Raw genomic sequence first — 26,499 nt, 5'->3', positions numbered from 1 at the left:
AAAGCAAACCAGGTTTGTAAACTTGAGGGTAGATTTGCAGATAATTTAGGGTTACGATTACGACCTGCCTTAATTCCGTGCTACACGCAATTAGAATAATAACAAATGTTAATAGTTACATATATTACTTAATAATATTACAATACTTGAAGGAAATTATCTAACATGCTGCGGTATTTTAAAATTTACATTTAATATTCATGGGATATTTTAAAACTATGGCAACCAACAACCGTTCGGGGCAAGGTAACAAGACCCTATGTAATAGTTATATTCAATTCGCATTTATATCTCAACATACATATACCCAATAATCATTTAAACTTTCAAATTAATAACCCCGACAAATTAATTTTTCCAGGCTGCAACACTTCATACAAGAAAATCCGACTATATGAGAAATTTAACTAATTGACCGCACATAATGATACACTTCGTTATTCTTATGCATTCTATTTAAAACAGTGGACATTTAATGTACGAGGCAGGCACGTAAACAGAATATACTGTATATAAATATATGACTCTAAAATGTGAATACTACTTTTGGGTCCAAACAACTACAACAACATTCACCTTTATGGTAACCAATGGAAATGAAAGTAGAAATGAGTGATAGTCCAACGGAAAGATCCAAACGGACAATGATAAAAGGTACGAAAGCAAAATTTAATCGTATACTGAGCCATTGCTCGCTACTGCAGTGGGTCGAAATGTGGAAAACGGTCCCTTGATATTCAACATCAACGAATAGCTCCACGAATCGTGTCTCGCGACACCTCAGTTGGTAATTCAGTTTCAAATGATATATATTAAACAGTTGATATTTGTCAAGTTCAAAACTTGGGGAGGGGGTAAGGTTGAAAAAAAAATTAAAAAATATTCCTCAAGAAGAACATAACGAGATAGATAGTGAAGAGAAAGAAAAACGACGCGCCAAAAGAATAAGCTAGGACACTAAAACTACAAAGATAAGTAGTCGAATTTAGACATATGACAATCCATAGCCAAATATACTTTCATATACCGAAAAAGATAACCTACTAAAATGCGTGGCTCAACGGGGTCTGTGAGTGTCTAACTACGAGTCCGTGTCTTCTAGGCAACCATCTTACAAGGAATAAGCTCTGTGGAATGATTGACTATTAACCGTTTCAGGTGGCAATACACTCAGATTACGGCCGGTCCAGCCTAAAGGTTGGTGTAGTCTCTAATTTAGAATCTCTAAATAAAAAATTATCCGACCCCTCAGAAACTGAGAAGAGTTACGAGTAAAGTATGGAAAACTAGAATAAAGTCAATAAAATAGAAGAAATCCTAACAGGGATTTGCCAAAATAAAAAAGTAAATTAATAAATTTTTTACTAGTAAGTTGTTTGCTAAATTATTACTAGTCGCTCCCAGTCCGCAAGATTCGCTACATCTTGACGCGTCAACTAATTTAAAAACATTGAATCTACTAGAAGTAGAAGGAATGAAAATTCATAGAGATTGGGGGTTTTGGACGCTCTGGTACAGTAATACGAAATTCTACTGTAATAAAGTTTCTATATTATTCGATCGTATCCACTTCGTCACCTTTGCGGACAGTAGTGAACTTGGTTTGATCAAGTGACATGGATAAAATGTTCAAAGTTTTAGAGTAGTATCGTAAATATAAACTGAACCCATATATTTAAAATGTACCATTTCTGCAAACAGCTATTATGTTCTGTGATTAAGTGGAAACTATCCGGAATTATTTGCTAGATGACCACTGTTCACACCGTCAGACTGGATGATCAGTTAGTATGTCCGATCACTATTAATTGTTGAACCACGAAGTGAAAATACAATCCACCATTTTCACACGACACACTATCCTCACACAATATTCTGACATAATGATCAATGTATTAAGCATTTATATATATATACTATCAATACCTTCTGCCATAATTACAACTGTGCACATATTGAACGGGCGTCCAATTATTTATTCACACTCACTACAATATATGTATTATCACTATCTTTATTCATTTATATTTGTTCTCATTTATAACATAAACTTCATTATCTGTACCCTATTCTATCATTCTGCCCCAGAATGTTCAAAGCAGTCCATTATATATATTAAAATCAACCAACTACTATAGTAAATTGATCAATACGTATGAATTTGTATGAACTGATACTATATTCTTTCAGTGCAAACTACAGTATATATTTCAGTTCACGACTTCATATTATTTTTTATTTGCAATGAAAATTCAATATCATTAGTTATCCTCTTAACTGAATGCAATTATATTTTTAAAGTGTCAACAATACGATCGTTTACAGAAAGCAACGGAGAGAGAGAGTGTGTTTGAAACCGCAGCCTGACAACAAAATAAAGCCATATATACAAACTTCAGTTTAAGAGAAAACGCAAAGTTTGATTTTGTTAATAATTCGGTTACCTAACTATATAAATAATTGTTCTTTTCAGAGATACCGAACTATAATGCAATTTGTCTACATATTTATTCATATGGACCAGAATTAATATTAAAGCATCAATAATTACAAAAGAAGGGTAATTTTCTGGTTGACTGGATTCTTAAGTTACTGAGTGACAAAAGACTAGCAGCGAGTAGTTCCTAACCAAGCGAGAGATGGCGTTGGTAGTATGAAAACAACCTTTACACTACTAAAAAACGCTTTGTACTCTGTTATCGTTTAGCTATAAAAAGTATACTATGGAATAACGGTACGGAATTACTATAAATTTTCAGTATGAGTCAACGTACTTATGACGACGGATCACAAGAGATGAATAATCAAACAACAAGACACTGTCCGTAAATAAATAAATCATAGTTTCACTCATACATTACTCCTACTATCTGAGTACTAAAACACACATACATGATCCACCCCACATAAACTAAGAAAACAAATATTAATACATATCCCTACACATGTGAATTCATATTATCACACAACTCAACTATACGTAAATCAAACAATCCCCAAATTTCACCATCCTAAATTGGCTCTATGAACTGGGAAAGGGAACGGAATAATCAGAGCCCAATGACCCTTCTATAACTAAATCATGTTTTTCCCATTACTATTAATGAAAATGAAAGATAGGTCCCTTTCCTCATGGGAAAAGAACCCTAACCAAAAATCGTTCATCCTATTATCATTGGAAGCTGTGATTAATTCAGGGGCAAATGGGAGTCACTGTTAAAATTTACACTGACATAGTGAAAACTAGCTTAGCTATAAAGAACCTAAACATACCGCCATGTACAAAAAATCACATATACTACGTACAAACACAAAGCTATATAAGGACATGCTACCGCAACTCAATTTTGAATTTTTGAGGGAAGGAAAAACTTCAGATGAAAGGCACTAATTTCACACGTACTTTGAAGAAATCTCAAGATCAGAAACTAACGCACTTCACTTTGAAGAACCTGTCCACAGCTACTTGTTAATGTAAAACATGGTGTCTGTCAATCTGACTTCTATATTTTACAAAGTCTGGCCAGTTTCTCTGCAGGATTCTAGCAGCTCAGGACCCCTTCTTCCTTCCAACAAGTTTATTTACTATTTCATATATGATTACCTTATTACTTCAGTTTCCTTCTTAACAAAATCCCAATTTTCCAAGGACGGAAACTGATGTGTTCTAGCTTCAATTTTGTCCCAAGCAGAAAGACATGGAGACGAGCCATAATACTAAGGCGTCAGAAATAACTCCAATCAAAGCAAAGAATTTTGGCGGCGGAAAATATAAAACGAATGAAAAATAGTAAAAGCTATATGAAACCGGATATTGGGAGGATATGGGCATCTCAGAGGGACGAAGGGAGTCTAAGTTATTCTGAAAAATACATCAGATTGGTGGATAATTTCAAGAATTTCTATCCAATTGCGGGCCTATGTTTTTGTATCTCATTAAGGTGTCTAATTTCAATAATCATCCATTTGAAATGCCCATATACAGATTGTATAATGAAATAAAATATAAATAAAGAAATTATTCCAAAAAATCTAATTCTTCCTAGATTATTCCGAAGCTGCCAAATTAATTTTGGTTTGAGTAAAGAACCAATGAATTTAATACACAGACCAAAGATTATGTGTTGAAAAATTTACAGCATCCGATACGTTCGAAAAGTATTGGGTCCTTCCAGACAAAAATTTCATTACCTTGATTGTAATGACACATTACACGATCTAAGTTGGATATTCTATACTCTCTAAGATCTGGAAGTCTTGCAGATGTAATGATCTCCATGCTGCGAGCCCTACTTCCGCAGGTTGTTAGAAACATTAATTTTAATAGGTTGTTGCAATTTTAGACCCATATAGATAGGAGGATAAAACCAATGTAAATATGCACCGTCCACCAACGATCAAACCTGAGCCGGCCAAATGGCAGTAAACACCTTAGCAAGTACATTACCACGCAGAGTCGCACTCAGAAATTGTTGTTGGGAGGTGCTGAAGCTTTGTGGGGGTGGGGCAATGCTACAAGCCCCTGCGCCTACGTATTATTAAATTGATATTATTCTTCACGCGAAAGAACAATACTTCCAACTCCAGTATATTTTCAAAAGAAAATAGTAGAACAATAGATTGGTTCCAGAAGATCAATTGTACAGACGAAATGTAAGATCAAATTGTCCTGCCACATCAATTATTTCCCTGCTAAATAAGTATACCGTTAATGAGAAGGTGTACAAATGTAAATGTAAGGTGTAGGAAATTTTTGGAGGGGTACGTACCCGGTGGATCCCCCGTAGGTGAACTCTTGATACCAAGTCTCTCTTCCTCTCCTCTGGCACAGGAATAAAAAAAGGATGTTGAATGGGAAACATTGTCCTCAAATAAATAAATAAATAAATAAACCTGTCAGAATCTAGACACTATTTAGTTCTGAGTTATTATGCAGTTTTTACATGCTAATATTCTCAAGTACTACAGGGTGATTTTTTAAAACTCGCGGATTTCATTGGGGTCTAGAATTTCTACCTGAAGTCCGATTTTCATGTAGATTGTGGCAAATGATTAAGGAAGAATGGGAAATTTATTGAACTATTATTATTGGTTTAAATTCAGCCTGGATAATACCGACAATGTCTCAAGAAAAACAGCCAAATGCGCCAGTGTAATTTACAATTGGAATGAGATTTTGGATATTTGAAGCGGAATTGGAGATTACAAATTAAGTGTTAGTGAGAATACAATTTAAGTGTTAGTGATAACACCCATTGATCACATGTTGAATAGCTATAGCCGGTTTCTTGCAACAAACGACGGAAGATTTCTTATGCGACCTAAGGAGTCGATAACATATTCCACAACACTCGCCTGTGGGGTTCGATGCATCCCTGGCTCGCTCAGAAGCGATTCTGTTTCTTCCAATTTATTCACTAGCGATCATATTATGTTCCTGTCTAGGGCAGCTAAACGTGAAGCAAATTTGATTCTAAATGCCATTTGTCTAGCAACAACAGATTCCGATCTCCAAAAACTTTTTAACGATAAACTCATGTTGCTCCGAAGAGTACATTATTCTCACTGTGTCCTGATCATATTCACACAGTAGCACAGAACTGTACAGCACAATTTCCAACACAACGGCCCAATTTCCTGTTTCTTATTGACCTTGGCGAGCTCAAATCTTCACATCGCACCGCACCTCATTCTAATTGTAAGGTACACTGACGAATATTTGGTGTTTTTCTTGAGGCGTAACCGATGTTACCGCGGACGAATTTAAACCAATAAACTTAGTTCCATAAATCTCTCATCCTTCCTTCATCATTAGCCACAAACCGCATGAATATCAGACTTCAGTTAGAAATTCTAGACCCAAATGAAATCCATTAGTTACAAAACAATCACTAGGTATGTGCATCACTGTTTAGAACTCTCAAGCTGAAAATTAAATAACGTTTTAGATGCCGTGTGCTACTTAATAGTGTGTACTTTCTAATGTGTAATACACAAGTAAATAAACAATTTATTTCGTAAGAAATAATATTTTCAAATGCATCAGGTTGTCAACAAACGATATACGTTTCGACGTCATAAGAAGTTATTATTCTCGAAAACTAAGCATAAGAATTTAGTCTTAAGTATTTCATTTTGTAAGTTCGATCTCATCTGGCAATTGGTTACCTTTAGACAATATCATAGAAAAATAAACAAAAGAAAAAAAACATACGTCATAATAACTACAATCACCATAGTTTCTTTGTCAATTTGGCCTTACACGAATTAACTTTCGAAAGTTATTTTGCAATTTAAAGTTAAAACAATAGGCCCTACTTGCACTATGTGCTAATGAGACTGAATAAAACACACCACCTGCGTATAATTTATTGCTAAAATCTGCCCGTTACTAAAGACATATTTGAAAATGAATGAATGAATTAAAAAATGAATTCATCTTCATTGTTTCAGTTACACTCAATGATATACGATGATCTTTTACTTGATATTTAACTGACATATCCTACTGCTCTTTATGCTATTCTTTAAAAAATCAGTGACTTCACATTTGAGATACATTGCTTACATATTGATCACTAAAACTTACCTCAGTTATATTTCAATGGTATAATGATGGTAAATCACAATCAACTGTGTTCACAGCACAAAATACCACACGAGTCACGCCTTTTGTTATACAGAGAAACAAACAAAACATAAATGTGAATGCGACGGGTGCACTTCAGTATTCTCCCGCACTTAGCGCCCTCTTTCGATTATTTTTGTTGGTTAATAAGGTGAGTGAAGAAGCAAGAAATGAAGGGCGAAATCTATTGCAACTTAATTGGAAACTATAGATAACACACGTAATAGCAGCAACGGATTAAATTTATTTACATGTTCACTTATTTATTTTTACGTATAGTTTCAAATTCAGTAATAAGCTTTATAGCACTAATAACACATGTCTACAAATTTCAATTTTCAAATAAGCACTGAGACAAAACAGTGCTATTCTTACTATAAAGATAACCAAAAAAGTTCTGTCGCTTTTTCACCCACCCCCTTCGAAAATCGATATGTAACCTAAGACGTACCTGGAAGATAAAAAAGAGTACCCATCAGCATCGACGATCTTCTCCCAACGTTCAGGAAGGTCATGGATTCCATCGCAGTAGAACTTGGTGAGCCGTGAAGCGAAAAGATATCGGTGCATTTTGGACCTCTACTAGGGATTTGAACTGGTGTTCTCAAGGTGATTGTCCAAGGAATGAAACGGATGATAATCGGATAGTGCAATGTGGGGAGTATGGCGGATGCAATAGTATTTCCCAATCAAGGCGTAGAATGGTGTCCCGGATCATCTTAGCCATGTAGGGCTTAGTTTTTTCAAAGATCGCTGGAATGTGAGGACCCCTTTGCGATTCAGAAGTGCTGCCTCCAGCGTTTTGAGTTTTTCTTGAATACGGCTCAACTGCTGCCAGTACACAGTTGCATTGATGTTCTGACCAGTTGGTAGCAGTTCCCGATGCACGATGCCGCGAGCAGCCCACCAAACATACAGGTGGACCTTCTTCTGTTGAAGTTATGGTTTCCGCTGCTTTGGAACCGGTTCATGGGATGCTAACCAATGATGACGGCGCCGTGAAGCTTCGTACAGGATCCACTTCTTATCACAAGTCAACACCCTGTCCAGAAAAAAAAATCCTTCCTAAGACGAAACAGCAAAGAAACACAGGTGTCTGCTCGAGTTGCCTTCAGGCCCAGAGTCAAATCATTTGGGATCCATCGACCCAACTTGTAGTGCTTCCCAAGTTGATGGAGGTGGTGCTGAATGCTTTCTCCACTCACACTAAATTGTAGTCCCAGTTCTTCACATGTCTTGCCGCTGTTCGCCTCAATTGCTACTTGAATTGCTACATGTGTTTCTTTTCCGGCATGTAGTGCATCTTTGAGTGTTTCGTCACCGTCCTGAAACTTATTAAACCACCGCTGCTCTGTCCACGTAGTTACGACACCCTCACCAATGGCCTGGCATATTTTCCTCCCCGCTGCAGTGGCGTTTGACCCCAGTTTGAACTCGTACAGCATACACAAATTATGATGTTCCGTGGGGGTTCCATGTTCACTCTGTCCTTAAGCAAGTTCACGGTATAACTGAACTGCCACAACTTCGTAGTATGTTGGATATACCCATATCAATAACTGACCTTCCTCTCATCTCCATTTGCATTCAAGTCACGGTATGAGGACCAATCGAACACAGACTTCCACAAAAAGCGACAGAACTTTCTTGGTTATCTTTAAGTCAAACATCCTGAAAATGAAAATGCAGACAGTTGTTTCATATCGTCCTCAGATTTTCTGCTACGAGAATGATGATGATTAACTGCTGATAGGAGTAAATGTAATTTGAGATATAAAATAAAAAAAGTGTTTATGAAGATAAATGCTGTTTTAATGAAAGAAATATAAGTAAGTAATACTGAACATTACAAACACATCATTTACGAACTTATGTGTATATCGTTATTACGTATTCATATACAGGGTATTCCGTGAAAAGCCGACAAACTTTGCATATGGTTCAGAATCTCAATATAAGAAAAAATCTGTAACTTTGGTCGTAAACGCTTAATTACGGAGATACTGATATTGAAACGGTAAGAGGAATGAAAATCCCGGTAATCACTTTTAATTAGCTCTCTCTCTCTGTAATTAAACATTTCTGGCCCAAGTCGCAGAAAAACACCCTGAACACATATGATAAGTTTGTCAATTTATCCCCGGAACAGTCTGCGTGCTTACTTATAGCTTTATTAAGTAAAATGATTAACGGCAAAGACAGTTTGGAAACATTTCTCCGTTTCTATGTTGTTGAGTCCTGTTTTAGGAGGAACTAACAGTAATCTCTCATCATGGACCGGTCCCAATTCCCTTTATAACGTTTTTTACACCTGCAAAATGTTCTGGTCAAAACGCTCACCTTGTTCATTGCTTACAGCAGCTATTTTTTTTTTTTTTTTTTTTTTGAGAAGTAACTCAAATGAAAGTGGACAGTGAATGAATTTTAAAATACATAATTCACCCTTGTGCCTTGCACCTTTTCAAGAAGGTTCTGTACTCCTTCTTTTCAAGAAGTATTTCATGGTTTCCTACTTTTACAATTACACCTATTGATGTCGAAATCTAGTTTCTTGATCAAACTTGGCATTGAAGTATGGAATATCAAGAAACGGACGTAAGCAAAATTTCAAGTGCTTCCATCCATAAAAACGGCCAAAAACCTGATTAATCAGAATAAGCCATAACAATGTGTTTCAAGTTTGAAAATTTCATATTATTTGTAAAGTGAGTAAAGGGATGAAAAGCAAAACACATTAACCGACATCGAAAGAAAGTAGACATCTATTTGAGGGTATTCTTATCATGAGCGCCATCTTGACGTTGACCACCTTGTATCTCACTCGACTATTTTAAATAGGAAGGAGGTCATGTCATATATCAAACTGGGTAGAATTTTACAAAACATACAATGGTGAAGGTTATGCTTCCAGAAGTTTATATTTGTGAGACATAATGAAGTGCACATTGATATGAATTCATTGGTTCAAAGATTTCATAATAGCTGTATTTTTTTTTTTAAAAAAAAGAAGAATTCAAGTTAGGAAAACCTAATGTACGCTAGTGAAATCTACGAGAACATCATAGGTAGCTACATATAAAAGGTATAATGAGCTTGAAATCGTTGTCGACTGAAGACAAAATGAAATGGTGATGATACGATCACAAACCTTCAGAAACTGATGGAAGATGGATGACATATTTTCCATTGGATTATTCGAGTTAGAATAACAACCTTCATAAGCAGCCACCTATCCAATACGCACTATTACACATTCCACTTTCCAGACTTGATTAAAAATATATATATATATATATATATATATATATATATATATATATATATATATCAAAAAATGCATCCATGGGATTTTCTCGCAGGAGAGGTCAAAGTTTGTCCTATGGTTTTGTATTTTTACTATAGCCTTAACAATAGAAAAATATGCAAAAAAGTCGCACCGAGACTGATTTATTTGATACCATCTCGGCATTCACAATATCACATGACACAATCAGTAAGAACTCCAAGAACTTTTACTTAGTGGGGTATTCAAAATAAAAGAAGGTGTGCACCCAGAATAATGATATATATTTTTAAACAAAGTAAAAAAAAAAAACAATATTTTTACGCCTTACGTGTGTAAGGAAATTTGGGGGAGTGTCAAGGGTGTTGGGGTGTGCAGAGTATTCCCTAGACACAATATCTATTTTTACAACAGAAGTTGTAAACGTAAAAAATAAATAAACTACTGCAGCATTAAATTGAGAAAATATTTGCTTCTGCCCGAAACTTAATACAAACTATTCATTTACTTTTTAGGGAAGGTCATATCCTCCCTTGTCGAGTCCATGGATGTACCTGTATTGCAATATGTTGTTGTGTGTGCTTGACAGCCGAGAATAGTAGAGTCATCTTAACGGTACCATAGCCAACTGGTCGGCGGCCCCTAGAGCAGAATGACATGTGCTAATTATATGTATTAGGAGTAAAATTTAGTTATAGTGACCACATCACACTTGTTTGCTTTGGCGCCTAATATCCTGTTAAAACGGCACTCGATAGTAAAGTAGATGGTACTAGCGCGGGGCGCGATTGGGAGGAATCGGTCCAATCGGCTTAAGGCCGACCCTTCATGGACACGATGTTGTCCACCACAAGTTTATATAGCCAAGGATCGACCCAGGGACCTCAGGCACCGTAGGTAGGATCTCTACCACTGAACCACCGTATCCCCCTTTATAAACCACAATGAAAGTTTAAAACTTAATCATTATTTTGGACTAGATCTCATTAAGAATATTACCCTGCTTTTAGTATCATAATGTAAAGCTTGATTGCTGTGTACTTTAACCTTAGTTCCATCTTAAAAGGTTGATTAGTTACCATAGAACATCAAATCTTAGGTTTATATATATATAAAAAAAGGTTTTCTGGGAAACTGCATATGAGGATTTAAATCCATCTATATTTTCTTTATCTCAATGAAATATGTTGATTCGTAAATGTTTAATTTTGTTTCACTAAATGCTAGTAATATTGTGGTAGAGTTTTGAGTGAAGATTCGGTTTTGCAAGCTGTTTGCTTTTAATAATTTCCATACCGTATTTTATAAGTTGACAACTCAAACATTAGATACAATATCTTAATAAACGGTTCCTTATTAGTTATACAATAGTAAAATTAATAATAATAAGTGACGTTGATTTCACAGTGTGAAACAACAGCAAACTGTGTGAGTTTAATATTTAAACCTGAAGTAGAACATCCGTGACTATTGGTTGCAATTAGGAGAATAAGATCAAATATAGAATATGTTCAGTCCTATCTCCTACTGGGTTTGCTCTATATACATTAATATTGAAACCGGAAGTACTGATTGATGTACTGATGTTTATCAGTTTCGGTTACAACAGAGGAATATAATCAGAGCTGAAACATATTCTTTTACTGCATCTATATTAAAACAAACTGCTTGTCGATATTTGTTTCCGTTCTATCCATTGAGAGATCAATATTGTTACTGAAAATCGTAGATTTTTCACCACTTTCGGTTTTGAACAGATAGATAAAAAATTCAGACAAAACTCATTCTTAGGACGCTGAATGTTTGTTAAAAAACACCGATACTTCTGACCGTTTTTGCTCTATGAGAATAAATATTAAAATCTGAATTACTAGTAAATTAAAGCCATCTCCGCTTTTGGTACAGTATTGTGGGTTGCGATCTTACATTCTTTTGAGAAGTTGAATCGATTGCCAAAATCCGGTTTTCACTATCTGTTACCATTTTAGTCCTATGGCCATTAACACTGAAATCGAAAATGTTTGATTTCTTCAACTTCCGGCTTAACAAAGGAGATGAAAGAAATCTCGTTTGTACATCGAGGTTTGTCCTCTTGAAATCGCTTGATAAGCATTTATGGAGATACAATGCTGAAGACAATCGGTAATCTTTCAGTATTGCCAACCTTCTCGCCAGAACAGTTTCATGATCAAAGGTTACTGTACGTCTTTTGCAACCAGGTTAACAAAGGAGATGAAATAAATTTTTCGAACGCTAAATATATTTGAAAAAGAAACATTACTCTTCGATATCTATTAGTGTTAGTGCTCTATAGATGTTAGTACTTACACCAAAACAGTTATTAACTTCGGCATCGCCAATTTAATTTTTTAACAACTTTTCGTACGTAGGGACACTAACCGTGTGCTTATAGCACTTACCAGGACAAATGTAGAACTAACGGTTAACGGTCTTTGTCTTCCCTGCAAGGTTTATTAGAAAAAGTGACTATGTTGTTCGTTTAATTTTTCTTTATAGCTCTTTGTACGTAGGAGCACTAACACTATTCTTGTAATACTAACCAGTACTAACAATTAACACGCGTTTTATTTTCATTAAAAACAATTTGTTAAAGGGTCAATTTTAGCTTGATGTCAAGCCAAAACCGCCAGTTTAATTTGTTAATAACTTTTCGAACCTAGGAGTGCTAAAGTTTTACTTGGAACACTTACCAGCAGTAACATAACACGAACGATTTTTTTTGTTCTTCCCAGAGCTTATTTGTAAAACTGACGTTTTGACTTGACATACTTTTGAATGACCACTTTAATGTGTTAATAATTTACTCTACATTGAAACATTAATATTGTACTTGTACCACTAACCAGGCTAACGTAACACTGATATTTTCCACTCTTTCACGTAAAGCATGTTGGTTTGACCGTCATTTTAATTGATTAATTACTTCTTGTACGTAGGATTAATAACATTATGCTTCTAGAACCAGAAATGATTTAACAGTTTTGTGTTCTTCCAAACGGTCATTTGTAAGAGCTGCGCTTTTAGCATGACGTCAAGCAAAAGTCGCCACTTTAATTTGCTGCAATTATCACTACACAGTATCACACACGTTATCCCACACCAGAATAGAATGTTATAGCACCAAGTAGGGCATACATTTGGCCGCAATTCGATTTCTAGTTGCAATCGGTGGCTTCGAGTGAGGTTGCAACGAGTTTGTGGTCGAAGAAGAAATTAAGAAACAGGAATTGCTCATAAAAGGTCTCCGCTTATAGTAAATCATTACGCCTTACAGTGATACCAGACTCATTAAAACTTAATTTCTCACCAACTGACCTTCTGGTAGCTAGAGAAAGAATAAAACATGGAAGAAGATAATAGAAATTTTGTCATGGTCCTTTATACGTCGAGGTTTATCCTCTTCATATCGCTTGATAAGCATTTATGGAGAAACAATGCTGACGACAATGGGTAATCATCCAGTATTGCCAACCTTCTCGCCAGAACAGTTTGATGATCAAAGGTTACCATACGTCTTTTGCAACCAGCTGGAAGTTTATCATGACCCTGTCTCAAACAGTGTTGCAATATACGGAAAGGATTGGAGTTTAACATCAGATGTCCTCACTGCTCTGGATTTTGGACAGATGGTTAGTTGAGCAATAGCTAATTATGGACCAGTTAAGATCTTAAGCTTTGTTAAATGGGCAGTGTTGGACCATCTTCTGAGAATAAAAGTTCATCCAGTGATAAAAGATGAATATGAAATTTATCATTATGCTGCCTTAATCATTGTTATTGATTTAAAAAGAAGGCGACTTATGAAAAGTCGTTTGGCAAACAGGGAAAAGTTCTTTATAAATTTCAGGCGCATGCTTTGCAATGTTGAATCGTTACAGACACAGGAAGAAGAATTAGAATTTCCGAGTCCAACTGAGTATTTTCCAGGACATCAAAATAGATTCTGTTTACGACAGTTCTTTCTTCGTTGCAGAAACATTGTTGCATGCAATGGGGAAGCTCTCTGACTTGCTAACTTTCCTTTTTGTTGATTCGACGATCAAAGACTCCCTTATGTATAATCTGGTCGGATATATGTTTTACTTGATTCGTCCGGCAACGATGTTACTCTCATCAGAAGCTACTCTCGTGGGACAGTAGCACTTCTTACTGCATTGGACTATGGAATTATAGTTGGTTACAGCATTGTTAATTATGAACCAGTGAAATTATTTACTTTCCTTGTATAACTATATCATATATCCGTGCGATAAATTACGTCCATTGTTTTGCAGTTATTTTGGACAACGGTGCTTAAAAGTGCACAATTGTTTTGATAAGAAGAAGAAATGTAGAATATATATTGATTTTATATTGATAATCAGATAATGTGAGTTGTTAAAAAGAAGGTAGCTATTTTGCTTGGTTGCTATGACAACATAATAATTATTTTCATGAAGGGTTTGAAAATAAAAGTTAATGGTGTTGTGCATTTGATGTGTTTAATTGTGAATGCATGCAATCAGTAGTTTTTACAGTTACAGGTAAATAAAATTAATTTGTTCAGCTGTGTTGACTTATATTGCAATTCGAACTGTGGGCATATATATAGCGAAATATAAAATATAAACGTCTTTTATCGTTATATATATATATATATATATATATATATATATATATATATATATATATATATATATATATATATATATATATATATATATAGATGGTGTTTCCGCCCGGGATATACATTGAGAATTACGAGAAGAACAGTAAGTAATCTCATAGAGACGTCAAAACGGAGTACATGTAATAATGAGTTGAATGTAATAATGAAGAAGCTAGTGGAACATCAGGTTTGGAGACATCAACAAATGTAGCTGACCTTATAAAACAGTTAGGCCAATCTTTGTCTCAGCAAATGAAGCAAATGACACTAAATTTGAACACAAATTTCAGCAAACAGATAATAAATTTGAACAAATTTCACATCCTGTGACTCAGCGAATAGATAATAAATTAGAGCAAATAATACAGCAAATCAACATTTAATTAGGACGAAGATAGAACAAATGGTGCACAGATTTTGTATTGTACAAAGTTCAGTGGCTGTTGTGGAAACGAAAGTTAGTGAACACAGTGATCAAATTAAAACATTACATGAGAAAATAGATAGTATTGAAACATGCCTAAATAGCAATTATGTTTAGCTTTATTTCATCTATCCCTTTGGCCCTTATGAGACCGATAGATGACTAGATTTTGGGGTTCTTTCTCTACCACCAGCAACTTACGCTGGAATATGAAAGTAAATTTCATCTGAAAGATAACTCTACAACTAAAGTATGTGGGAAATGTAGCTCATAGGTATTTAGAAATCATAATTCGTACACAAATTTGTATTTTTAAAAGTGCAGCAGATAAGGAAAGGTAAAATTAGAATATTAATAATAAGTCTGCCGTAGTCACTTGATGTTTCGACGTATTTACTGTACCTTCATCAATGGTTGAAACTCCATTCTCACCTCTCTCTCTCTAGTTGGTTGCTCTTCTCCCAACTCCAAACGAAATCCCCGAGAAACACTCACCATCCAGTTTTATTTCCTGGACTGAGGCCTCAAACCACACCTCCTGATTTCCTCAATACCAAATATGGTCACTCCATAACTCACCGCCTCCTAACACCGTGTTCGTGACGTCACATAAATCAAAACGTTTGAGAGTCGACCTCACACGCTGTTGAATTCACCTCCATATCCTGAGTTGTACTTTCAGAGGAATTCCAAGTGCGAAGCTAAACCTCAGCGAAAAGTAGAAAACACAAAATACACGCTTAACAATAATCGTCGACGTAGTTACCAAACAATAAGTTTTAGTTGAGGCAATCTATTGAGTCAGCAAGAGAAGAGCTAACTGGCCGCTCGAAATATTAACAAATAAGTTGAATGTGAGCAATGTCCTCAAATGCAGACTAGTGACACTGCCAAGAAATGGAAACGTAGCCAGGCACAAGTAGAAAGTTGACAAATTGCACAAAGGTAGGAAAACAAACAAGGGTATTGACTTTATATGAGGTTAAAGGAATCTGCTATTGCACTTATCTTTAATAAAACACAAAGGTATACAAAAATGCTTCTAGGAAGCTTGAGACAACATAATTGAACTTTCCGAGGAAAGAAAAAAATAAAATAATCCAGCGAAGTAGATGTCGTGAATCCAAAAGTCCGTCCATGGAATCGAACCAGGGAACTCCGACGTATAGTATCGTAACACTATAAAGGAAAAGATCGTCACCATAAATGTTAATCCAGATTCAATTCTCAACAGGGATCATATATCCAATGAACCCAAATTACCACTAGAAGAAAGCGATATAACAGAAAGATCTTCGGAGAAGGAAGAAAGTGCCTGTAGTATGGGAAAAGAGGAAAGAAGATCACGATCAGTACATCACCGAAAACCCAGACCCGTAAGATCTAATCCTTCGAAACAACGTCATAATAATCATCTTCCTTTCGTATTTAGTGAAATACGATCATTAACAAAATTTTAGTGGAAGGTCGGGTGACATCCCGGCCATCACATTCTTAGAAAAGTTCGAGGAAGAATGTGATTTAATTGGAGTAGACAAATCTAAATTTTTGAAAATTCTGCCGCACATTTTATTACCACCGTGTTCCGTATGGTTCAAAGCAATCAGAAGTAATTTACGTAATTATTTAGATTTTAAAAATGCCTTTCTTTCTAATTTTGAAAACGATTTCATGTTGGCCAATAGAGACCCCTGAGTTAGAAATAAACATTATAACTCAAAATTGGCCAAGAGTCTCACTGATTTTGTGATATCCGTATATAATGAATTGAAGTTACTTAATCCATACGAAATGGAATGAAGAGTAATAGCATCAATCCGAATCTTGTTTACCTTTTAAGTTGCAACAAATGTTGATTTCTGCTCTCTGCGTTAATTTCAACCACCTTATTCTGATAGTGCAAAATTTTGAAAGTCAATCTAGGTTACAGGCTAATAGTAATCGGAATCAAGAAAATACTAATCGTAGTCAAGTTAGTTATGTACCTGTTCGCAACATCAGTGTCAGGGAAGAAGGTGATTTTAATGTGCGAAGTAATAATAGATTCCAGATTCCATTATAACGATAATAGGACTGAATCTAATTTTACCGGTAATAGAACTGAATCTAATTTTAGGAGAAGCAGGGATAGTAACTATATAGTGTTAAGAAATCAGACAAACAGTACAACTATTTTTTCTAGAAATAGGTCTCGTAACAATTTTATAGGTGGCAGAAGTAAATAGAAATAAAAGATTTGGAGGAATTCATAATATACACAACTGTAAACAAGAGTGTAACGTACAATGCAACTTAACCGAACCCTTTGGCAATGTAACTTAAGCTAAAGTTGTGGCGTCCGTCAAGGCATATTTAATTAATTCTTGTTTATTTTCACTTTGAATACAATTATGATTTCATTTATAATTGATACTTTGTTTGAATTCTATACAGATAATATAAATCATGTTCTTAATATAAATGAATACGAATATTGCCTATCAAAGTTATGCAAATTATGGCTGAATAAATAAAACACGTTATACCATACTCCAATTCACACCAACTTTTTATTTATTTATTTTGACTTATTTTACATGTCGAGGTTAAGGCTATATGTAGCCTTATCTACCACCTAAACATGACACAAAATTGAAAAATCAAAGGATATAGCTAACAATAGCAAAAGAAAAAAAAAGTTAGAAAGTAAAAAAAAACACACAAGAAACAGATTGTCACTTGAACACACACACACACACACATACAACACACACACACACAAATATAATATAGTGCTACATGAAAGTACATACATGTTATAATATGTGATAAGTGTTGAGTTTCATATCTTTATGACAGGCTTCTCTATTGGCTCTTCTGTCTCTGTGTCCATTCAACCCTGCTTCGATAACAATAAATTATAAACTGCCCTTTTAAAAAATGCTAAAGATTTTGACTCACGTATCGAGGTTGGCAAAGTATTCCAATCACGACACGTTGAAATTATATATGATTTGGATAAATAAGTTGATCTATGAATAGGAATTGCAAGTTGGCTATTAAAACGTGATCTTGTGTCCCTCTAATGGAAATCGCTTAAAAAATTAAGATGTTTTAGAAGATAGGAAGGTTCTGTAAAAGTAAGTGTTTTATACAGCAGTACCAACGAGTGCAATTTTCGCCGTTGCTGCATCTTCAGCCATTGCAGCTTTTTAAAGAATGGCGTAACATGATTTGAGAATTTTAAGTTAAAAATAAAACGTATACAAGCGTTTTGTACTCGCTGCAAACGCTTTTGTAAATGTATATCAGCGTCAGTTAAGGCGGTGTCACAGTACTCCAAATGTGGTACCACTAGGGTTTGAACAAGTGTTTTTTTCAACTGTGTTGGTAAAAAGTTTTTTAATTTGCTGAGAGAATGAAGAATTCCAAAAGCCTTCTTGCATGATGCGTTAATTTGATCGGACCAAGTTAAATATTTGTTAAGTATGACGCCAAGATTTTTCACAGAGGAAGAGAAGGGAATATTTACGCCTTCTAAAGTTATATTGGGAACAAGTGAAGCATCTATTAACGTGGTTGCACGTTTGGAAGTAATTAAAATTGACTTTGATTTGACTGGATTTATAATCAAACAATTATTTGCTGACCATTTAGCCAAATTACTCAAGTCTTCGTTCATCTTTGTTATACAAGTATCTATTTGCTTTGGTGAAGAAGATAGATACAATTGAACATCGTCCGCATACATGTGATACTTACAGTGTTTTAGAGATTGTGCTAAGTCATTAATATAAAGGCAGAAAAGAAGAGGCCCTAAAACACTACCTTGAGGAACCCCACAAGGAAGGTTACGCTGACCAGAAACTAAGTTGGCAACCACCACATACTGTTTTCGGTCGCATAAGTAATTTTGAACCCACTTAGCAGCTGAAGTAGAGAAACTAAATTTTTGTACAAGTTTCTGTAGCAAAATGTCATGGTTTACTGACTGGAATGCTTTGCTATAATCCAGTAAGGTAAGTATGGTTATCTCTCTCTTGTCCAAAGCAGAACGTATATCATCAGTAATACTAGTAAGGGCTGTAGAAGTGCTGCAATGTTTACGAAACCCGGATTGAAAAGTGTCTAAAAGGTTATAAGTTCGAAGGTGCTCACATATTTGATCACTTACAATATATTCAAGAGCTTTAGATAGGGCAGGTAATATTGAAATAGGCCTTAAGTCTTCTGCAGATCGGACATCCTTAGTCTTAGGGAGAGGCAGGACTCGTGCTGTCTTCCACAAGACTGGGAATGTTCCGGTAGTAAGGGAAAGATTAAATAAATTAGTAATTGGGGAGAGGACGAAGGGTAATATTTTCTTGATCAATGTTATGCTTATTTCATCAGCACCTATAGCAGTGGATTTTATCCTCTTAATCGCTTTCATTACATCATGTGGGGTAACACAAGTGAAAGAGAAAACATTTTCTTCAAAATTAGGGATTTGTCCTGTATTATCAGATCTTGCATTTATCTGTGAGCTAGAACTATCAATTCTACAGAAATAATTGTTAAGATAATCGGCAGAGAAAGGAGCAGCTACATCCGGCTGGACTCTTTTGCTGCTACGAATGCCAAGTAGCTTCAAATTTCTCCAAAGATGGGAGGGATTCTTGTTCTCAAACAGGGTGTAGGTAAATTTTAATTTCGCATTACGCACGGCTTGATTACATCTATTTCTAAGGATCCTATATTCCTCAAATTTGTCATTTAAGTTGGGTAGATTCAATTTACGTGCTTTCTTAAATTTACTATACGCTCTGTCGCGACAAGCCATTAAACTTCGAATTTCATCTGTAATCCAGGGCGAAGGAGAACGAGAAACACGTTTTTCTCTCAAGGGGGCATGAATGTTCAGAAGATAAAATATTAACTCATTGAAATAAGATAGTTGGTCATCCACAGAAGGAAAAGAACTTATTAGATGCCAAGGCAATAACGCAGCATCACGCAAGAGTGCTTCATTGTTAATGTTGGCTAAATCTCTGTATAAAACAACTTTAGGCTTGAATTTGGGAGTCTTAATAGAATAGCAAACAAAGATAAGATCATGACGCGAAATGCCAGGTACTGAAAACTGGCCGAAATGAAGAACTCTATCAATGTCGGAAGTTAAGATTAAGTCAAGAAGTGAATTTGAGGTGGTAGTATGAAACGTAGCTTCGAGCGGACAGATGGAAAAATTTAAGGATGTAGTAATCTCGCGGAATGTTTCTACTTCACGTTTAGTGGACAATAAATCAAAGTTCATGTCCCCAAGTATGAGACTATGCATATAAAGTGGTGAGATGCGAGAAATATCTTCTTCGAAATTCTTAAATGATGCCCCTGGTGGGCGGTACACACAAGCCAAAAGCAATTTTTGGTTCTCAATACATATCTCAACCATGATGTACTCAGATTCGAAGCTATAATGACCACCCGATTGACAAAGAATTTTTGCGTCAATGTCATTTCGCAGAAAGATTGCAACCCCACCACCACCTTTATTAATGCGATCGTTTCGGATAATTTTGAAGTTATTTAACAATACCAGATCATTAGAAAGAGTTGGCTTTAACCAAGTCTCGGAAACTAATATTGCATGCAAGTTCTCAACGGAATGAAAAATAACTTCGAACTCAGTATAATGTCTGACAAGGCTCTGCGCATTAATGTGCACAGCATTGAACGTTGGTCGCTTCGGTTTATTAAGTTCTGTTTGCAATAAATACTGAGGGCCTTCGTAAGACACTTGGAGATCGGGTAGCTGTAAAAGTTCATTGTCTTCGAAAACAGAGGGACATATTTTATTTAGTTTGGTTAAAATGAATGAAGAGGGGCTATGTTTGTTGCTTATATTGTCAGTCATTGTACTCATGTAATATTGAATATTTCAATGGCAGGTATTGCGAAAAAACAGAAAGACTAGAGAAAACGAAAAGACTATAGAATGGAGATTTACTGTTTCCTTGTTGGTTATGTTAAAAAAAAAAAAAAAAAATCCATTGCCTCATAACATGCAGATTGTGCCTCAAACGAGGTTCTTGCTTGCTCTTCCCGAAACGGAGTGGCTATTGGTAACTTGGGGGGTGAGAGAGAGAAGAAAATAAAAAACATAGCACTGACCTTGAGGAGGAGGCGAACCGAAACTGGAAACAACAGGGGTGAAAGAACGCAGAGACAGGGACGTCTTCCTGTGCTGATGATGGGAGGGGACACTTTTGTATCCATTCCCACATTAGAATCACTAGAAGCTACACTCGTATTGAGCTTGACAAATGCATGTAAACGCATCATTGGTAACCACATCCAACACAAAATATTGCCGACAAATAAAAATAGCAACACAACCACACACTTTTCAGAAAAAAGCGAGCACACCATACTTGTTGAAAATATTGTCAGATAAATATAAAGCTCATAAATCACATAGCTACTGCAGTTATCGCTTCTGTGTATTGTAGAATTTAAACACTGACAAGTATGCACACATAAATAGATATAGGACGTTGAAACACAGGCACACGCACGCAAACAATTCAGATGAACACAATAATCATACTTGGATATACATTTAACAAAAGGGGATATATGTATTAATAAAATAGTAAAAGAAAAACAAATCTCTAACATATCACACACAGTACAATATGTACACGTTCCGTGCTGCGATATTATGCCACTAACTGTTGGCGATATTCGCTATTTCTGTGTCCTCACAAGCTGTTAAGTTCGGCCTTGGTAGAGACGAAATGTCTAGTTCCGTTTTTAAGGACAACTATCTTTCCGTCTTGAGTATACACCTGCTTGTAACCAAATTTCTGAACTGCAGAACGCAACAATTCCAGTCGATGATGGCACAAGTCTTCTTTGATGGTGATGTTGGAGCCCTTCAGTTTTCTTTTATTGCTGAACACCTTAGCCCTGGTTCGGTAGCTTGCAAACTTGACAATTATTGGACGTGGTTTTCCCTCTAATTTGGGTCCAATCCTGTGACTTCGACTAATGTCGTTTATATCCATGGGAACACCTAGCCGCTCTTCAAACAATTTGATGGCTATAGTGTCAGTATCTTCATTTCTTCCTTCCGGTATTCCGAAGATCCGAAGGTTTTCCCTCCGCTGGTATTGCTCCAGTTCCACAATCTTCTCTTGCAGACCACTAATTTCTGCGTCCTTGTTCTTTAGCTCTTTCCGAAGGTCATGCACTTCTTCAGAATTGAACTTAAGAGTTTCTTCCAGTCTTTCCACCACTACTTTCGTAACTGATTCAATTATTGAATCTACGATTAGTTTTAAAATTTCAGGGGTTTGCACCACTGACTTGACTTCTTCGCAGATTTGCCGCACGAAGTCCTTTTTCTCTGCTTCGAGCGCACTGTTTCCTTGGGACCCTTTGATAGCCTTAGAGGGAGCCATTGTACTGTGAAGACTTCGTACAAACAAAATAACTGTAAATTAGGAAAGTAATATTTATACAAGATTTTCACTAGATAAGAAAACGTTATATTGTTCTTCTATCTATAACTGAACTATGGAAACATAGATTGTTGCGAAACACTTCTTCCACTGAACTTTATGGCATGAAAAACACGGAGCGCGATACGTGCACGTCTAACCACTAGCCATCTCTTGATCAATAACTTTGCTGATTCATAATATACTAATTCCTTTATTTGTATTATTTTTGGATAATGATATCGTAATGCCAATCAACTCTTGCAATATTAACCAAATCTTGTTTTGTTTTATTTTGAGTATTATTCTGATTTCTTTATAATTCGCTCCACTTATCAATATTGTGCTTTACAGTTCTTTTATAATCATCTTGATCATGCTCAAATGGGAGGAATAAGTTGTGCAATATGTCAATGTACTTTTGTTTAATGATTTAATGAGCTCCGAAGATATTGAATTAAAGAATCTATTTTAGGACCAGCATAATTTACATGTTGGTCTTATTTTTGATTTTTGTTGAAGTTCTCTTTATTGATAATTTATAGATTTAAAATATAATTGATTATTAAATAAATATACGATTATTGTGAAGATAAAATGAAATTAAAATATGTATTATAATATATATGTATATATATATATATATATATATATATATATATATATATATATATATATATATATATATATATACGGGGCCTATTCGAAAAGTAAGGTAACCATGTATATGACATATGTAACAGCCAAGGATTATTTCTTAAATTGTAATCAATTCAAGAACTCCTAGTCGGAATCCACATATAAAACAATATTGTATATCTGTGCGATAAATTTCTTCCATTGTATTGTAGTTCTTTTGGACAACGGAGCACTTTGTTTTGCTAAGAAGAAGAAGAAATGTAGAATATATGTTGATTTTATATTGATAATCAGGTAATGTGAGTTGTTAAAAAGAAGATAGCTATTTTGCTTGGTTGCTATGACAACACAATAATAATTTTCATGAAGGGTTTGAGAATAAAAGTTAATGGTGTTTTGCATTTGCTGTATCTAATTCTCAATACATGCAATCAGTAGCTTTTAGAAGTACAGGTAAATAAAATTAAGGTGTTCAGCCGTGTTGACTTATATTTCAATTCGAACTGTGGACATATATATAACGAAACATAAAATATAAACGTCATTTATTGTTACACTTGCATGGCCTTTATCGAACCATTTGTTGGGGATTAAGATTCACCCTATAACAAGAAAAGCTGATGACATCTGCCATTATGCAGCTTTGATTTTTGATTTGCGCAGACGAAAACTGTTACAATGTGGGATGGCAAAGAAAGAAAAATTATTCAGAAATTGGAGAAATATTTTGTCTGAGAATGTGTTGGATTCATCGAAAAAAGAGGACTTTCAACCTCCTAACAGCATATCTAATTGGACAGCAGCATCTGACCATGAGAATCAATTCTCTCAACGAAGATGGTTTTACCGTAGTAGAAGATGATTTGGAAAAAGATGTCACATACTCGTTCTTCGTTGCATCAGATAAATATTTTGGGTCTGACATAGCATGACTAATCTAGTAGTTCTGTTCTAGAAGACAAATAGTTTGCTAACATCCTGTTCCTCATATATATATAGATTTCTGTTCAAGAATCGACGTGAATTTTCAACATATGTACCGACAATTATTAAAAGTTTCCCATGTAAGCTGTGATTTCTACTATATGATAATATAAGACCGTTCAGTTATTAAACATGTAAACACATAAAGAGAAATAGAAACGCTGATGTTACTAATTTAAGACAAGCATCGCTGCAAGTAACCATCCCGGTACTGGTTTTGTGGTGAGAGTTAACACTAACTACTGCCATGCAGATAAGACTAAACAGTATTGTTCAATATTCTTGTTTGTAAGCAGCACCCTCTCCTTTTGTTTCAGAATGGGAGATGTTTTTTTTCTTTTTTCTTTCTTCTATTTTGGTCTTTCAACCTGAATTTATGTCTTTTAATAAAGAGTGTCTTTTACGCCAACAGAAAAGAAGACGAAGAACAAATTGAGGTAAAAATCCACTTTTTTAAACTTGTAAAGTTCGAAATGTTGAGTTTTCCAAGCTCCGCATTTCACGCAACTTAGACTTTTCTTATAGTAGTAGTAGTAGTAGTAGTAGAAACGTTTGTTATAGTAGTAGTGGTAGTAGTTGCAAGATGTAGAGATATTAAATATTGCAGATTCATTATTCCTTTATGACATTAGATGTGTGCAACCATTTTTCATTACAAGCAATTTTTGTTTGTGTTGTAACTTAAATGAAAATTTAAAAAAATTTAATAACCCTGAATTAGTACCTAATTATTTAAATGCATTATTGTAACTTTTGCCAGAATAAGCCAGAAAGAGTATGTGTGAAGGAGAGAAACTTTGGTTTTTCTAAAACCAAAACTTCAGTCAATCTGAATATGTTAGAAGATTAATATCATACTTTTGGCGTAATTACGGAATAGATTTTTATATAAATAAGTCTTCTAGTTGCTGCAAATGATCTACCAATAATTGCAGAATACCTATAATGATGATGATGAGAACGAAAGATAAGTTAAAAGAATAATCAACACAAGATCCATTTTAGTGTTTATTTGTTTGTAGACATTTAACGTTCTTGTCTAGTACCAAAGCTATATGAGACGTGAATCTATGTAGTTTAAGCTGAAATAGGAATTAGTGTCATGATTTTAAATGTTAGTACATTTGCAACGGGAATCGAATTCAGATATCTACGCATCAAACGTGAGCACTCTAGCCCATACGTTATATCCATTTTGAAAAAAACTGGGTGAAATGAGGGCGAAAAAGTTTATATACTTTCAAAATACACTATATTTTATTAATATACGATTTATTTTATAATGGTTCTTATAAACATGTGGCAAACAATAGTGCATTTTCAAAGTTTAGGCTCTCTAAGAATATTCTGAACGTTATTCTTTCGTACCCTGTTCTTTATCCTATGAGAATGGGCGGAGACACGATTGCTTTGTCATCGTTCCCAGCAGAAGAAACACAAATTCGAAGCAAAGCTACGAAAACAAACGAAGTTTGCTATGGCTAGCCTGTCATGAAACTTGACATAATAGAGTGATCTTCACATTCAAGTAATCGCTCAATCGCTTAAGAAAATAACTGCTCATGCTCTAATCAGGAAGACAACAGGAGCTCGGGCTAGACATCCCGAACTGTTCGAATAGTAATAATGAATCACTCACCCAGTCTCTCTATGTTACGCGCATCTGTTTTACTGAAACATGTTTCGCAATGTGTCTTTTTATGAGTGACCACGTTGTCATTAAGACCCTTGTAAAAGCATAAGAGAACTCACTATGTACTGTTGATTTTTTTTTATGTAGAAGAGGAACAATTGTGGGTACAGTGTATCCTATATTGTTTTAGATAATATACTCTACTGAAGAAATACGGTATAATATACTGTACCTAACTTACGATATGATTTTCCTCTTGAGACAAAAGACTTAAGAAACACAATTCCAGAGAGGCAAACAGTGGATATAGGTGAATCGTAATGCAACAGCGGAAAATGATAATTAGTTAAGCGAAACGGTAGGTCAATGCCGGGGAAACTATGTTTCTACCAGGAATCAAACTTAGGACTATACATTCCAACAATAGTACATTTAAGGCTGGTATCGAGTTGGAACGAGACGAGACTTCTTGCCTTAGCGATCTCATCTCGATGATGAAATAATAGCTGTCTCGATATTGCTCTCGTCTCGTTCGATATTGGTCTCGATAAAATCGCTTGTATCGTTGTCGGTTTTGTCTCGATCATCAGATGTTTGTCTCAATCTCGGTGTTGAAGATGAAGTCTCAATCTTGTCTCGATAATCTCGAAATTAATTGTGTGAAAATTAAAAATGAGTAACGAGTATCATCTTATAGCTTGTAGTTTCCAATTTTTATTTTTGATTTTCATTCTTGACTGGAGAATTATTGTAGATGACGTACTCCTTCAAGTGGC

General features: G+C 35.1%; 2 protein-coding genes across 2 annotated transcripts in view; both read right to left on the bottom strand.

Annotated features, from left to right (window-relative positions):
* The window catches only part of LOC145665390 (uncharacterized), a 33,175-nt gene extending 12,296 nt beyond the window's left edge, over positions 1–20,879 (bottom strand). The window contains exon 1 of the mRNA XM_081732691.1: positions 18,812–20,879. Within this exon, the coding sequence (XP_081588817.1) occupies positions 18,812–20,879 (2,068 nt within the window). The remainder of the gene's footprint in view (positions 1–18,811) is intronic.
* An 847-nt stretch (positions 20,880–21,726) lies between these two features.
* On the bottom strand, positions 21,727–22,428 carry LOC145665389 (uncharacterized). The gene has a single exon (XM_081732690.1). It carries the CDS (start codon positions 22,426–22,428, stop codon positions 21,727–21,729), a length of 702 nt encoding a protein of 233 aa, XP_081588816.1.
* Positions 22,429–26,499: the final 4,071 nt, after the last annotated feature.

The sequence above is a fragment of the Thermobia domestica genome, chromosome 11 (assembly GCF_964235325.1).
Source record: "Thermobia domestica chromosome 11, izTheDome1.hap1.1, whole genome shotgun sequence".
Classification (NCBI taxonomy): Eukaryota; Metazoa; Arthropoda; class Insecta; order Zygentoma; family Lepismatidae; genus Thermobia; species Thermobia domestica.
The sequence above is the reverse complement of the archived record's forward strand: the minus strand, read 5'-3'. Positions and strand labels throughout refer to the sequence as shown.